This window comes from Hypanus sabinus, chromosome 1 (genome assembly GCF_030144855.1).
Source record: "Hypanus sabinus isolate sHypSab1 chromosome 1, sHypSab1.hap1, whole genome shotgun sequence".
Classification (NCBI taxonomy): Eukaryota; Metazoa; Chordata; class Chondrichthyes; order Myliobatiformes; family Dasyatidae; genus Hypanus; species Hypanus sabinus.
The window spans coordinates 5,436,465-5,449,648 of NC_082706.1; the positions used below are offsets into that span (position 1 = coordinate 5,436,465).

General features: G+C 50.5%; 1 protein-coding gene across 1 annotated transcript in view; it reads left to right on the plus strand.

Annotated features, from left to right (window-relative positions):
• The window catches only part of LOC132383401 (phytanoyl-CoA hydroxylase-interacting protein-like), a 33,559-nt gene that overhangs the window by 14,138 nt on the left and 6,237 nt on the right, over positions 1-13,184 (plus strand). Inside the window, exon 2 of the mRNA XM_059954724.1 lies at positions 1,055-1,229. Coding sequence (XP_059810707.1) covers positions 1,055-1,229 — 175 coding nt within the window. The remainder of the gene's footprint in view (positions 1-1,054; positions 1,230-13,184) is intronic.

A 13,184-nucleotide genomic window follows, 5' to 3' on the forward strand; every position in this document is an offset into this window, starting at 1 on the left:
GGAGGAAACCAGAGCACCCGCGGGAAACCCCTACGGCCTTAGGGAGAACATACAAACTACTCACAGTGGTGGGAATTGAACCCCAATTGCTGATTGTCAGCACTGTAATAATTATGCAAACCACTCGGCTACCTTTAGTAGGTCTGCAGATGATACAAGGATTGGCGGCGTTGTAGATGGTGTAGAAGATTGCCAAAGGATACAGCAGGGCATAGATTAGTTGCACATATGGATGGAGAAATAGCAGATGGAGTTTAATCTGGCTAAATATGGCCCAATGTGAGGAGTCACACTTTGAGATATCACATGTGAAGGAGCAGTACACTGTTAATGGCAAAGCCCTTAAACTTGGGATCCAAGTCCAAAGCGCCCTGACTTACTTTCAAGGGTTCTACAACTCATGTTCTCAGTTTTGTTTTGTATTTGCACAATATTCCTTCTTTTGCACATTTTAGCTGCTTGTCAGAATTTGTTTATTTTTGTTAAATTCTGCTGTACTTTATTTTCCTGTAAATGCCTGCAAGAAATTTATGGTGACATTTCCAGACTTTGATAAAACTGTACTTTGAGGTTTGAAATTTGAAGTATTGTCCTGGGGTGTCTGTTTGAAGGCTAAGCCCTCTTGGCACAAGATGCCTGATCTCCAGATGGGTCCCAAGTTGTGTGTGTACAACTGAGAGATAGTCTCCAACCCTCCACAGTTCTGCTCCTTAAATTCATCAAGGCTTTGAAAACTCTGCCAGAACGATGATTTAATATATATCAACACACACAAAATGCTGGAGGAACTCAGCAGGTCAGGCTGCATGTATGGAAAGGAATAAACAGTCAATGTTTCACGTCAAGACCCTTCATCCTTTCCAAAGGTGAACTGCCGAGTTATTCCAGCATTTTGTGTGTGTTGCCTTGGATTTCCAGCAATTCAGATTTTCTCGTGTTTGTGACTTAATACATGTGTTTGGTCAAAGGGTAGTCAGCCCTGCCCCAGTCCCACACACCCACCTGTAACGACCCAAGGTCACGTAATCTCACCCTGATGCTCTTGACCCTACAGGACGTTCCCACGAAGCTGGTGGCGAAGGCTGTGGCACTGCCGATGACAGTGAGGGGCCACTGGTTCCTGAGCCCCCGCACAGAGTACAGCGTTGCCGTCCAGGTTGCCATCAAGCAGAGTGACGGGGAGTATCTGGTGTCTGACTGGAGTGAGGTGGTGGAATTCTGCACAGGAGGTGAGTGGGGTGGGTCAGGGTATATCAAACACCCAATGCAATTGGGTTTAAATCCCAAAATCCCAGATACAGCCAATGACAATTGATCAATCAGATTGCAGTTATGTAAACAAACTGATCTTCATTATATCTGGTGACGTTATCTCATGGTTCTTAGTCTTCAACCATGACACTTCCTAGTTAGGTTCAATGATAGTTACTGACTATAGCAGTGGTGACTCCTGGCCTGATCCTTGCTACAGTACTGACAGTTCACTAGCTCCTAGTTATTGATCTAGATTAATATGACTGAGGGCAGGAGGCAGGGTGGAGAGACGTCTCTACCAAAGGAGGTGTAAGGCACTCCTTCCCTCTGCTAGCCTGCAGGTCACTCTTGGGCAAGGTGTAGCATCTGCTTGGACACCCCCACCCCTGAATCAAGACCATGATCGCCCACATCATTCAACACGGCACATAATGAATGAATGAAAATACTAGGGGGGCATAATATTGGAGGAAAGTGCAGGGTGATGTCAGAGGTAGTTTACTTACACAGAAGTTGGTGGGTGCATGGAGTCTCCTGTCAGGATGGTGGTAGAGGTAGATGCATCATGGACATTGTAAGGGTTAACATTTGACAGCTCTGGGCCTGTACTTGATGGAGTTTGGAAGAATGAGGGAGGATATCATTGCACCCTATCAAATATTGAAAGATCTAAATAATGTAGATGTTGAGAGAATCCAGGAATCTAGGACCACAGGACACAACCTCAGAATTGAGGGATGTCCATTTAGAACAGAAGTGAACAAAATTTTCTTTTGCCAGAGGGAGGTGAATCTGTGGAATTCATTGCTACAGGTGGCTGTGGAGGCCGAGTCACTGGATATATTTAAGCCAGAAGTTGACAGGTTCTTGATTAGTCAGGGTGTCAAAGGTTATGGGGAGAAAATGGGAGAATGGGGTTGAGAGGGATAATAAATCAGCCATGATGGAATGGTTGAGCGGACTCAACGGGCTAAATAGCCTAATTCTGCTCCTATGTTGTATAGTCTTATGGACATTTTAGATAGGCACACGGATGATAGAAGAATGGAGCGCTATGTGGGAAGGAAGGCTTAGGTTGACCATAGAGTAGATTAAAAAGTCAGCACAACATTGTGGGCTGAAGGGCCAGTACTGTGCTGTAATCTTCTACAAGTTTTGAGTTATAACCTTGAACTATCTGCATACTTGCTAAATTTTGCAGTTTCTGCACCTACATGCCAGAAAACTGGAGGGCTATGTGGGAGGGAAGGGTTAGATTGATCTTGGCATAGGTTAAAAGGTCAGCACAACATCGTGGGCTGAAGGGCCTGCACTATGCTCTTCTGTCCTATGCTCTATATTCTTTCACTAGATTGCAGATAGATATTTGGATATCGAGGTCTGAAGGGATCTAGGTTAGTGCAGGTAAGTGGCCTTCAGGCCAATAGTGATCCCAGTGATCCCGAGTGGCCTGTATGCCCCTGTTGCTTGTGTCCCTATGACTTTAGAACATCATTGCTGGCTAACCAGGTTTCAGTTACACCCAGTGACAGGACCTGACCAGAGCGATGTTACCTCAGTGACCATAACTGATAAAGTCTGAGATACCCTCCGTGACAGTAACCAACCAGATCCTTTATTATTAGAACCTACGACATTAGTTTATGAAAAATGACTATATTTTAGTAACTGTCATTGATGCAAACAACACATTTCACTCTGTGCTTTGATATACGTACATGGGACAAATAAAGATAATCGAAGCCTGAAGCCACACTCTCAACAATTTAGGATCTTCTCCTGTGCCAGCAGATTTCTGAGTGGACATCGAACTTATGAACACTGACTTACTATTTTTTCCACTCTTTTTGCTCTACTTATTTAATTTATTTTTTATATAGACTTCTTGTAATATATTGTTAATATATATTGCAATTACTACTGCCACAGAACAACAAATTTCATGACATATGCCTGTTGAGACTGTGATCAAAGTCACTGGAGAGACACTGAAGCTGGTGGATATACAAGACTTTATAAGACCATAAAATATAGCAGCAGAATTAGGCCATTTGGCCCATTAATTCTGCTCTGCCATTTCATTGTGGCTGATCCAATTTTCCTCTCAGTCCCAATCTCCTGCCTTCTCCCTGTATCCAGTCTTGCCCTGACCAATAAAGAACCTTATTCAGCAAAAACAAGCAGCGATCATTCTGGAGACACCTTTGAAAACAGAGGCCCTCTGACCCAACATGACATCACATTTTTAAATGTTAAAGAACAAAGGTAACAGCAGGACGATGTCTATAATTACAATGCATTCATAATGCTTTCTTTGAGTTGCACCTATTTTCAAACATCTAGATCCTCACACCAACACACCCAAAGTAAGTGTTAACCACCTCTGCCTCTGAGCTGCATTCGTGCATATGCAGACATCTCAGGTCAGTGGGGTGTTTCCTGGTTTGCAATCGACCCTGCAATCCCAGTCTGCAGCTCCAGGGAGACCACTGTTTTGAGCTGCATTTCAAATTCAGTATACAATCCACATTCAGATCTGAAGACTGGCGGCTGTTGAAATTATTGTTTGCTATATTGCATAAATCCAGAATGCACCCCAACAATGTCAGTGATTGTAAACCTGATATTGATTCTGATTTAAATCTTTACCTTTGATTTTTGTTGCAAACAGTGGCAGTAGCTGACTGTACCCTAATGAGACAATTCCTGATGACCCTAGTTACGCTGAGGTTAACTCAGTCTTAGTAGAGACTACTGATATTCAAAAAGACTCTGGAATCTGCAGATATTAAAACCTAGCATCTGTGACAGCATTTGTCAGTTCTATTTTCTCACCTTTAATTTCCTGAGTACTGCCACTAAACTGCATTGTTGATATAAGACCCCAGAAAGAGTATTTTAAAATCATTATAATCACTATTAGTGACTTTTGGAGCATAAATTCAGATACACACACACACACACACACACACACACACACACACACACACACACACACACACACACACACACACACACACACACACACACACACACACACACACACACACACACACACACACACACACACACACACACACACACTATACATGCACCCACATATGTTAAAGAGGGTGCAGAGGAGATTCACCAGGATGCTGCCTGGATTAGAGAGGGTGCAGAGGAGATTTACCAGGATGCTGCCTGGATTAGAGAGGGTGCAGAGGAGATTCACCAGGATGCTGCCTGGATTAGAGAGGGTGCAGAGGAGATTGACCAGGACGCTGCCTGGATTAGAGAGGGTGCAGAGGAGATTTACCAGGATGCTGCCTGGATTAGAGAGGGTGCAGAGGGGATTTACCAGGATGCTGCCTGGATTAGAGAGGGTGCAGAGGAGATTCACCAGGATGCTGCCTGGATTAGAGAGGGTGCACAGGAGATTGACCAGGACGCTGCCTGGATTAGAGAGGGTGCAGAGGAGGTTCACCAGGATGCTGCCTGGATTAGAGAGGGTGCAGAGGAGATTGACCAGGACGCTGCCTGGATTAGAGAGGGTGCAGAGGAGATTTACCAGGATGCTGCCTGGATTAGAGAGGGTGCAGAGGGGATTTACCAGGATGTTGCCTGGATTAGAGAGGGTGCAGAGGGGATTTACCAGGATGCTGCCTGGATTAGAGAGGGTGCAGAGGAGATTCACCAGGATGCTGCCTGGATTAGAGAGGGTGCACAGGAGATTGACCAGGACGCTGCCTGGATTAGAGAGGGTGCAGAGGAGATTCACCAGGATGCTGCCTGGATTAGAGAGGGTGCAGAGGAGATTTACCAGGATGCTGCCTGGATTAGAGAGGGTGCAGAGGAGATTCACCAGGATGCTGCCTGGATTAGAGAGGGCGCACAGGAGACTGACCAGGACGCTGCCTGGATTAGAGAGGGTGCAGAGGAGATTCACCAGGATGCTGCCTGGATTAGAGAGGGTGCAGAGGAGATTTACCAGGATGCTGCCTGGATTAGAGAGGGTGCAGAGGAGATTCACCAGGATGTTGCCTGGATTAGAGAGGGTGCAGAGGAGATTGACCAGGATGCTGCCTGGATTAGAGAGGGTGCAGAGGAGATTCACCAGGACGCTGCCTTGATTAGAGAGGGTGCAGAGGAGATTTACCAGGATGCTGCCTGGATTAGAGGGGGTGCAGAGGAGATTCACCAGGATGCTGCCTGGATTAGAGAGGGTGCAGAGGAGATTTACCAGGATGCTGCCTGGATTAGAGGGGGTGCAGAGGAGATTCACCAGGATGCTGCCTGGATTAGAGAAGGTGCAGAGGAGATTTACCAGGATGCTGCCTGGATTAGAGAGGGTACAGAGGAGATTCACCAGGATGCTACCTGGATTAGAGAGGGTGCAGAGGAGATTTACCAGGATGCTGCCTGGATTAGAGAGGGTGCAGAGGGGATTTACCAGGATGTTGCCTGGATTAGAGAGGGTGCAGAGGGGATTTACCAGGATGCTGCCTGGATTAGAGAGGGTGCAGAGGAGATTCACCAGGATGCTGCCTGGATTAGAGATGGTGCACAGGAGATTGACCAGGACGCTGCCTGGATTAGAGAGGGTGTAGAGGAGATTCACCAGGATGCTGCCTGGATTAGAGAGGGTGCAGAGGAGATTTACCAGGATGCTGACTGGATTAGAGACGGTGCAGAGGAGATTCACCAGGATGTTGCCTGGATTAGAGAGGGTGCAGAGGAGATTGACCAGGATGCTGCCTGGATTAGAGAGGGTGCAGAGGAGATTCACCAGGATGCTGCCTGGATTAGAGGGGGTGCAGAGGAGATTCACCAGGATGCTGCCTGGATTAGAGAGGGTGCAGAGGAGATTCACCAGGATGCTGCCTGGATTAGAGAGGGTGCAGAGGAGATTTACCAGGATGCTGCCTGGATTAGAGAGGGTGCAGAGGAGATTCACCAGGATGCTGCCTGGATTAGAGAGGGTGCAGAGGAGATTGACCAGGACGCTGCCTGGATTAGAGAGGGTGCAGAGGAGATTCACCAGGATGCTGCCTGGATTAGAGAGGGTGCAGAGGAGATTTACCAGGATGCTGCCTGGATTAGAGAGGGTGCAGAGGGGATTTACCAGGATGTTGCCTGGATTAGAGAGGGTGCAAAGGGGATTTACCAGGATGCTGCCTGGATTAGAGAGGGTGCAGAGGAGATTCACCAGGATGCTGCCTGGATTAGAGAGGGCGCACAGGAGATTGACCAGGACGCTGCCTGGATTAGAGAGGGTGCAGAGGAGATTCACCAGGATGCTGCCTGGATTAGAGAGGGTGCAGAGGAGATTGACCAGGATGCTGCCTGGATTAGAGAGGGTGCAGAGGAGATTTACCAGGATGCTGCCTGGATTAGAGGGGGTGCAGAGGAGATTCACCAGGATGCTGCCTGGATTAGAGAGGGTGCAGAGGAGATTTACCAGGATGCTGCCTGGATTAGAGAGGGTGCAGAGGAGATTCACCAGGATGCTGCCTGGATTAGAGAGGGTGCAGAGGAGATTGACCAGGACGCTGCCTGGATTAGAGAGGGTGCAGAGGAGATTTACCAGGATGCTGCCTGGATTAGAGAGGGTGCAGAGGGGATTTACCAGGATGCTGCCTGGATTAGAGAGGGTGCAGAGGAGATTCACCAGGATGCTGCCTGGATTAGAGAGGGTGCACAGGAGATTGACCAGGACGCTGCCTGGATTAGAGAGGGTGCAGAGGAGGTTCACCAGGATGCTGCCTGGATTAGAGAGGGTGCAGAGGAGATTGACCAGGACGCTGCCTGGATTAGAGAGGGTGCAGAGGAGATTTACCAGGATGCTGCCTGGATTAGAGAGGGTGCAGAGGGGATTTACCAGGATGTTGCCTGGATTAGAGAGGGTGCAGAGGGGATTTACCAGGATGCTGCCTGGATTAGAGAGGGTGCAGAGGAGATTCACCAGGATGCTGCCTGGATTAGAGAGGGTGCACAGGAGATTGACCAGGACGCTGCCTGGATTAGAGAGGGTGCAGAGGAGATTCACCAGGATGCTTCCTGGATTAGAGAGGGTGCAGAGGAGATTTACCAGGATGCTGCCTGGATTAGAGAGGGTGCAGAGGAGATTCACCAGGATGCTGCCTGGATTAGAGAGGGTGCAGAGGAGATTCACCAGGATGCTGCCTGGATTAGAGAGGGTGCAGAGGAGATTTACCAGGATGCTGCCTGGATTAGAGAGGGTGCAGAGGAGATTCACCAGGATGTTGCCTGGATTAGAGAGGGTGCAGAGGAGATTGACCAGGATGCTGCCTGGATTAGAGAGGGTGCAGAGGAGATTCACCAGGATGCTGCCTTGATTAGAGAGGGTGCAGAGGAGATTTACCAGGATGCTGCCTGGATTAGAGGGGGTGCAGAGGAGATTCACCAGGATGCTGCCTGGATTAGAGAGGGTGCAGAGGAGATTTACCAGGATGCTGCCTGGATTAGAGGGGGTGCAGAGGAGATTCATCAGGATGCTGCCTGGATTAGAGAAGGTGCAGAGGAGATTTACCAGGATGCTGCCTGGATTAGAGAGGGTACAGAGGAGATTCACCAGGATGCTACCTGGATTAGAGAGGGTGCAGAGGAGATTTACCAGGATGCTGCCTGGATTAGAGAGGGTGCAGAGGGGATTTACCAGGATGTTGCCTGGATTAGAGAGGGTGCAGAGGGGATTTACCAGGATGCTGCCTGGATTAGAGAGGGTGCAGAGGAGATTCACCAGGATGCTGCCTGGATTAGAGATGGTGCACAGGAGATTGACCAGGACGCTGCCTGGATTAGAGAGGGTGTAGAGGAGATTCACCAGGATGCTGCCTGGATTAGAGAGGGTGCAGAGGAGATTTACCAGGATGCTGCCTGGATTAGAGAGGGTGCAGAGGAGATTCACCAGGATGTTGCCTGGATTAGAGAGGGTGCAGAGGAGATTGACCAGGATGCTGCCTGGATTAGAGAGGGTGCAGAGGAGATTTACCAGGATGCTGCCTGGATTAGAGGGGGTGCAGAGGAGATTCACCAGGATGCTGCCTGGATTAGAGAAGGTGCAGAGGAGATTGACCAGGATGCTGCCTGGATTAGAGAGGGTGCAGAGGAGATTCACCAGGATGCTGCCTGGATTAGAGAGGGTGCAGAGGAGATTTACCAGGATGCTGCCTGGATTAGAGAGGGTGCAGAGGAGCTTCACCAGGATGCTGCCTGGATTAGAGAGGGTGCAGAGGAGATTGACCAGGACGCTGCCTGGATTAGAGAGGGTGCAGAGGAGATTCACCAGGATGCTGCCTGGATTAGAGAGGGTGCAGAGGAGATTTACCAGGATGCTGCCTGGATTAGAGAGGGTGCAGAGGAGATTCACCAGGATGCTGCCTGGATTAGAGGGGGTGCAGAGGAGATTCACCAGGATGCTGCCTGGATTAGAGAGGGTGCAGAGGAGATTTACCAGGATGCTGCCTGGATTAGAGAGGGTGCAGAGGAGATTCACCAGGATGCTGCCTGGATTAGAGAGGGTGCAGAGGAGATTGACCAGGACGCTGCCTGGATTAGAGAGGGTGCAGAGGAGATTTACCAGGATGCTGCCTGGATTAGAGAGGGTGCAGAGGGGATTTACCAGGATGCTGCCTGGATTAGAGAGGGTGCAGAGGAGATTCACCAGGATGCTGCCTGGATTAGAGAGGGTGCACAGGAGATTGACCAGGACGCTGCCTGGATTAGAGAGGGTGCAGAGGAGATTCACCAGGATGCTGCCTGGATTAGAGAGGGTGCAGAGGAGATTGACCAGGACGCTGCCTGGATTAGAGAGGGTGCAGAGGAGATTTACCAGGATGCTGCCTGGATTAGAGAGGGTGCAGAGGGGATTTACCAGGATGTTGCCTGGATTAGAGAGGGTGCAGAGGGGATTTACCAGGATGCTGCCTGGATTAGAGAGGGTGCAGAGGAGATTCACCAGGATGCTGCCTGGATTAGAGAGGGTGCACAGGAGATTGACCAGGACGCTGCCTGGATTAGAGAGGGTGCAGAGGAGATTCACCAGGATGCTGCCTGGATTAGAGAGGGTGCAGAGGAGATTTACCAGGATGCTGCCTGGATTAGAGAGGGTGCAGAGGAGATTCACCAGGATGCTGCCTGGATTAGAGAGGGCGCACAGGAGATTGACCAGGACGCTGCCTGGATTAGAGAGGGTGCAGAGGAGATTCACCAGGATGCTGCCTGGATTAGAGAGGGTGCAGAGGAGATTTACCAGGATGCTGCCTGGATTAGAGAGGGTGCAGAGGAGATTCACCAGGATGTTGCCTGGATTAGAGAGGGTGCAGAGGAGATTGACCAGGATGCTGCCTGGATTAGAGAGGGTGCAGAGGAGATTCACCAGGATGCTGCCTTGATTAGAGAGGGTGCAGAGGAGATTTACCAGGATGCTGCCTGGATTAGAGGGGGTGCAGAGGAGATTCACCAGGATGCTGCCTGGATTAGAGAGGGTGCAGAGGAGATTTACCAGGATGCTGCCTGGATTAGAGGGGGTGCAGAGGAGATTCACCAGGATGCTGCCTGGATTAGAGAAGGTGCAGAGGAGATTTACCAGGATGCTGCCTGGATTAGAGAGGGTACAGAGGAGATTCACCAGGATGCTACCTGGATTAGAGAGGGTGCAGAGGAGATTTACCAGGATGCTGCCTGGATTAGAGAGGGTGCAGAGGGGATTTACCAGGATGTTGCCTGGATTAGAGAGGGTGCAGAGGGGATTTACCAGGATGCTGCCTGGATTAGAGAGGGTGCAGAGGAGATTCACCAGGATGCTGCCTGGATTAGAGAGGGTGCACAGGAGATTGACCAGGACGCTGCCTGGATTAGAGAGGGTGTAGAGGAGATTCACCAGGATGCTGCCTGGATTAGAGAGGGTGCAGAGGAGATTTACCAGGATGCTGCCTGGATTAGAGAGGGTGCAGAGGAGATTCACCAGGATGTTGCCTGGATTAGAGAGGGTGCAGAGGAGATTGACCAGGATGCTGCCTGGATTAGAGAGGGTGCAGAGGAGATTTACCAGGATGCTGCCTGGATTAGAGGGGGTGCAGAGGAGATTCACCAGGATGCTTCCTGGATTAGAGAGGGTGCAGAGGAGATTCACCAGGATGCTGCCTGGATTAGAGAAGGTGCAGAGGAGATTGACCAGGATGCTGCCTGGATTAGAGAGGGTGCAGAGGAGATTCACCAGGATGCTGCCTGGATTAGAGAGGGTGCAGAGGAGATTTACCAGGATGCTGCCTGGATTAGAGAGGGTGCAGAGGAGATTCACCAGGATGCTGCCTGGATTAGAGAGGGTGCAGAGGAGATTGACCAGGAAGCTGCCTGGATTAGAGAGGGTGCAGAGGAGATTCACCAGGATGCTGCCTGGATTAGAGAGGGTGCAGAGGAGATTTACCAGGATGCTGCCTGGATTAGAGAGGGTGCAGAGGAGATTCACCAGGATGCTGCCTGGATTAGAGAGGATGCAGAGGAGATTCACCAGGATGCTGCCTGGATTAGAGAGGGTGCAGAGGAGATTTACCAGGATGCTGCCTGGATTAGAGAGGGTGCAGAGGAGATTCACCAGGATGCGGCCTGGATTAGAGAGGGTGCAGAGGAGATTGACCAGGTCGCTGCCTGGATTAGAGAGGGTGCAGAGGAGATTTACCAGGATGCTGCCTGGATTAGAGAGGGTGCAGAGGGGATTTACCAGGATGCTGCCTGGATTAGAGAGGGTGCAGAGGAGATTCACCAGGATGCTGCCTGGATTAGAGAGGGTGCACAGGAGATTGACAAGGACGCTGCCTGGATTAGAGAGGGTGCAGAGGAGATTCACCAGGATGCTGCCTGGATTAGAGAGGGTGCAGAGGAGATTTACCAGGATGCTGCCTGGATTAGAGAGGGTGCAGAGGAGATTCACCAGGATGTTGCCTGGATTAGAGAGGGTGCAGAGGAGATTGACCAGGATGCTGCCTGGATTAGAGAGGGTGCAGAGGAGATTCACCAGGATGCTGCCTTGATTAGAGAGGGTGCACAGGAGATTGACCAGGACGCTGCCTGGATTAGAGAGGGTGCAGAGGAGATTCACCAGGATGCTGCCTGGATTAGAGAGGGTGCAGAGGAGATTTACCAGGATGCTGCCTGGATTAGAGAGGGTGCAGAGGAGATTCACCAGGATGTTGCCTGGATTAGAGAGGGTGCAGAGGAGATTGACCAGGATGCTGCCTGTATTAGAGAGGGTGCAGAGGAGATTCACCAGGATGCTACCTTGATTAGAGAGGGTGCAGAGGAGATTTACCAGGATGCTGCCTGGATTAGAGGGGGTGCAGAGGAGATTCACCAGGATGCTGCCTGGATTAGAGAGGGTGCAGAGGAGATTTACCAGGATGCTGCCTGGATTAGAGGGGGTGCAGAGGAGATTCACCAGGATGCTGCCTGGATTAGAGAGGGTGCAGAGGAGATTTACCAGGATGCTGCCTTGATTAGAGAGGGTGCAGAGGAGATTCACCAGGATGCTGCCTGGATTAGAGAGGGTGCAGAGGAGATTTACCAGGACGCTGCCTGGATTAGAGAGGGTGCAGAGGAGATTTACCAGGATGTTGCCTGGATTTGAGAGGGTGCAGAGGGGATTTACCAGGATGCTGCCTGGATTAGAGAGGGTGCAGAGGGGATTTACCAGGATGTTGCCTGGATTAGAGAGGGTGCAGAGGGGATTTACCAGGATGCTGCCTGGATTAGAGAGGGTGCAGAGGAGATTCACCAGGATGCTGCCTGGATTAGAGAGGGTGCACAGGAGATTGACCAGGACGCTGCCTGGATTAGAGAGGGTGTAGAGGAGATTCACCAGGATGCTGCCTGGATTAGAGAGGGTGCAGAGGAGATTTACCAGGATGCTGCCTGGATTAGAGAGGGTGCAGAGGAGATTCACCAGGATGTTGCCTGGATTAGAGAGGGTGCAGAGGAGATTGACCAGGATGCTGCCTGGATTAGAGAGGGTGCAGAGGAGATTTACCAGGATGCTGCCTGGATTAGAGGGGGTGCAGAGGAGATTCACCAGGATGCTGCCTGGATTAGAGAGGGTGCAGAGGAGATTTACCAGGATGCTGCCTGGATTAGAGAAGGTGCAGAGGAGATTGACCAGGATGCTGCCTGGATTAGAGAGGGTGCAGAGGAGATTCACCAGGATGCTGCCTGGATTAGAGAGTGTGCAGAGGAGATTTACCAGGATGCTGCCTGGATTAGAGAGGGTGCAGAGGAGATTCACCAGGATGCTGCCTGGATTAGAGAGGGTGCAGAGGAGATTGACCAGGACGCTGCCTGGATTAGAGAGGGTGCAGAGGAGATTCACCAGGATGCTGCCTGGATTAGAGAGGGTGCAGAGGAGATTTACCAGGATGCTGCCTGGATTAGAGAGGGTGCAGAGGAGATTCACCAGGATGCTGCCTGGATTAGAGAGGGTGCAGAGGAGATTCACCAGGATGCTGCCTGGATTAGAGAGGGTGCAGAGGAGATTTACCAGGATGCTGCCTGGATTAGAGAGGGTGCAGAGGAGATTCACCAGGATGCTGCCTGGATTAGAGACGGTGCAGAGGAGATTGACCAGGTCGCTGCCTGGATTAGAGAGGGTGCAGAGGAGATTTACCAGGATGCTGCCTGGATTAGAGAGGGTGCAGAGGGGATTTACCAGGATGCTGCCTGGATTAGAGAGGGTGCAGAGGAGATTGACCAGGATGCTGCCTGGATTAGAGAGGGTGCAGAGGAGATTGACCAGGACGCTGCCTGGATTAGAGAGGGTGCAGAGGAGATTCACCAGGATGCTGCCTGGATTAGAGAGGGTGCAGAGGAGATTTACCAGGATGCTGCCTGGATTAGAGAGGGTGCAGAGGAGATTCACCAGGATGTTGCCTGGATTAGAG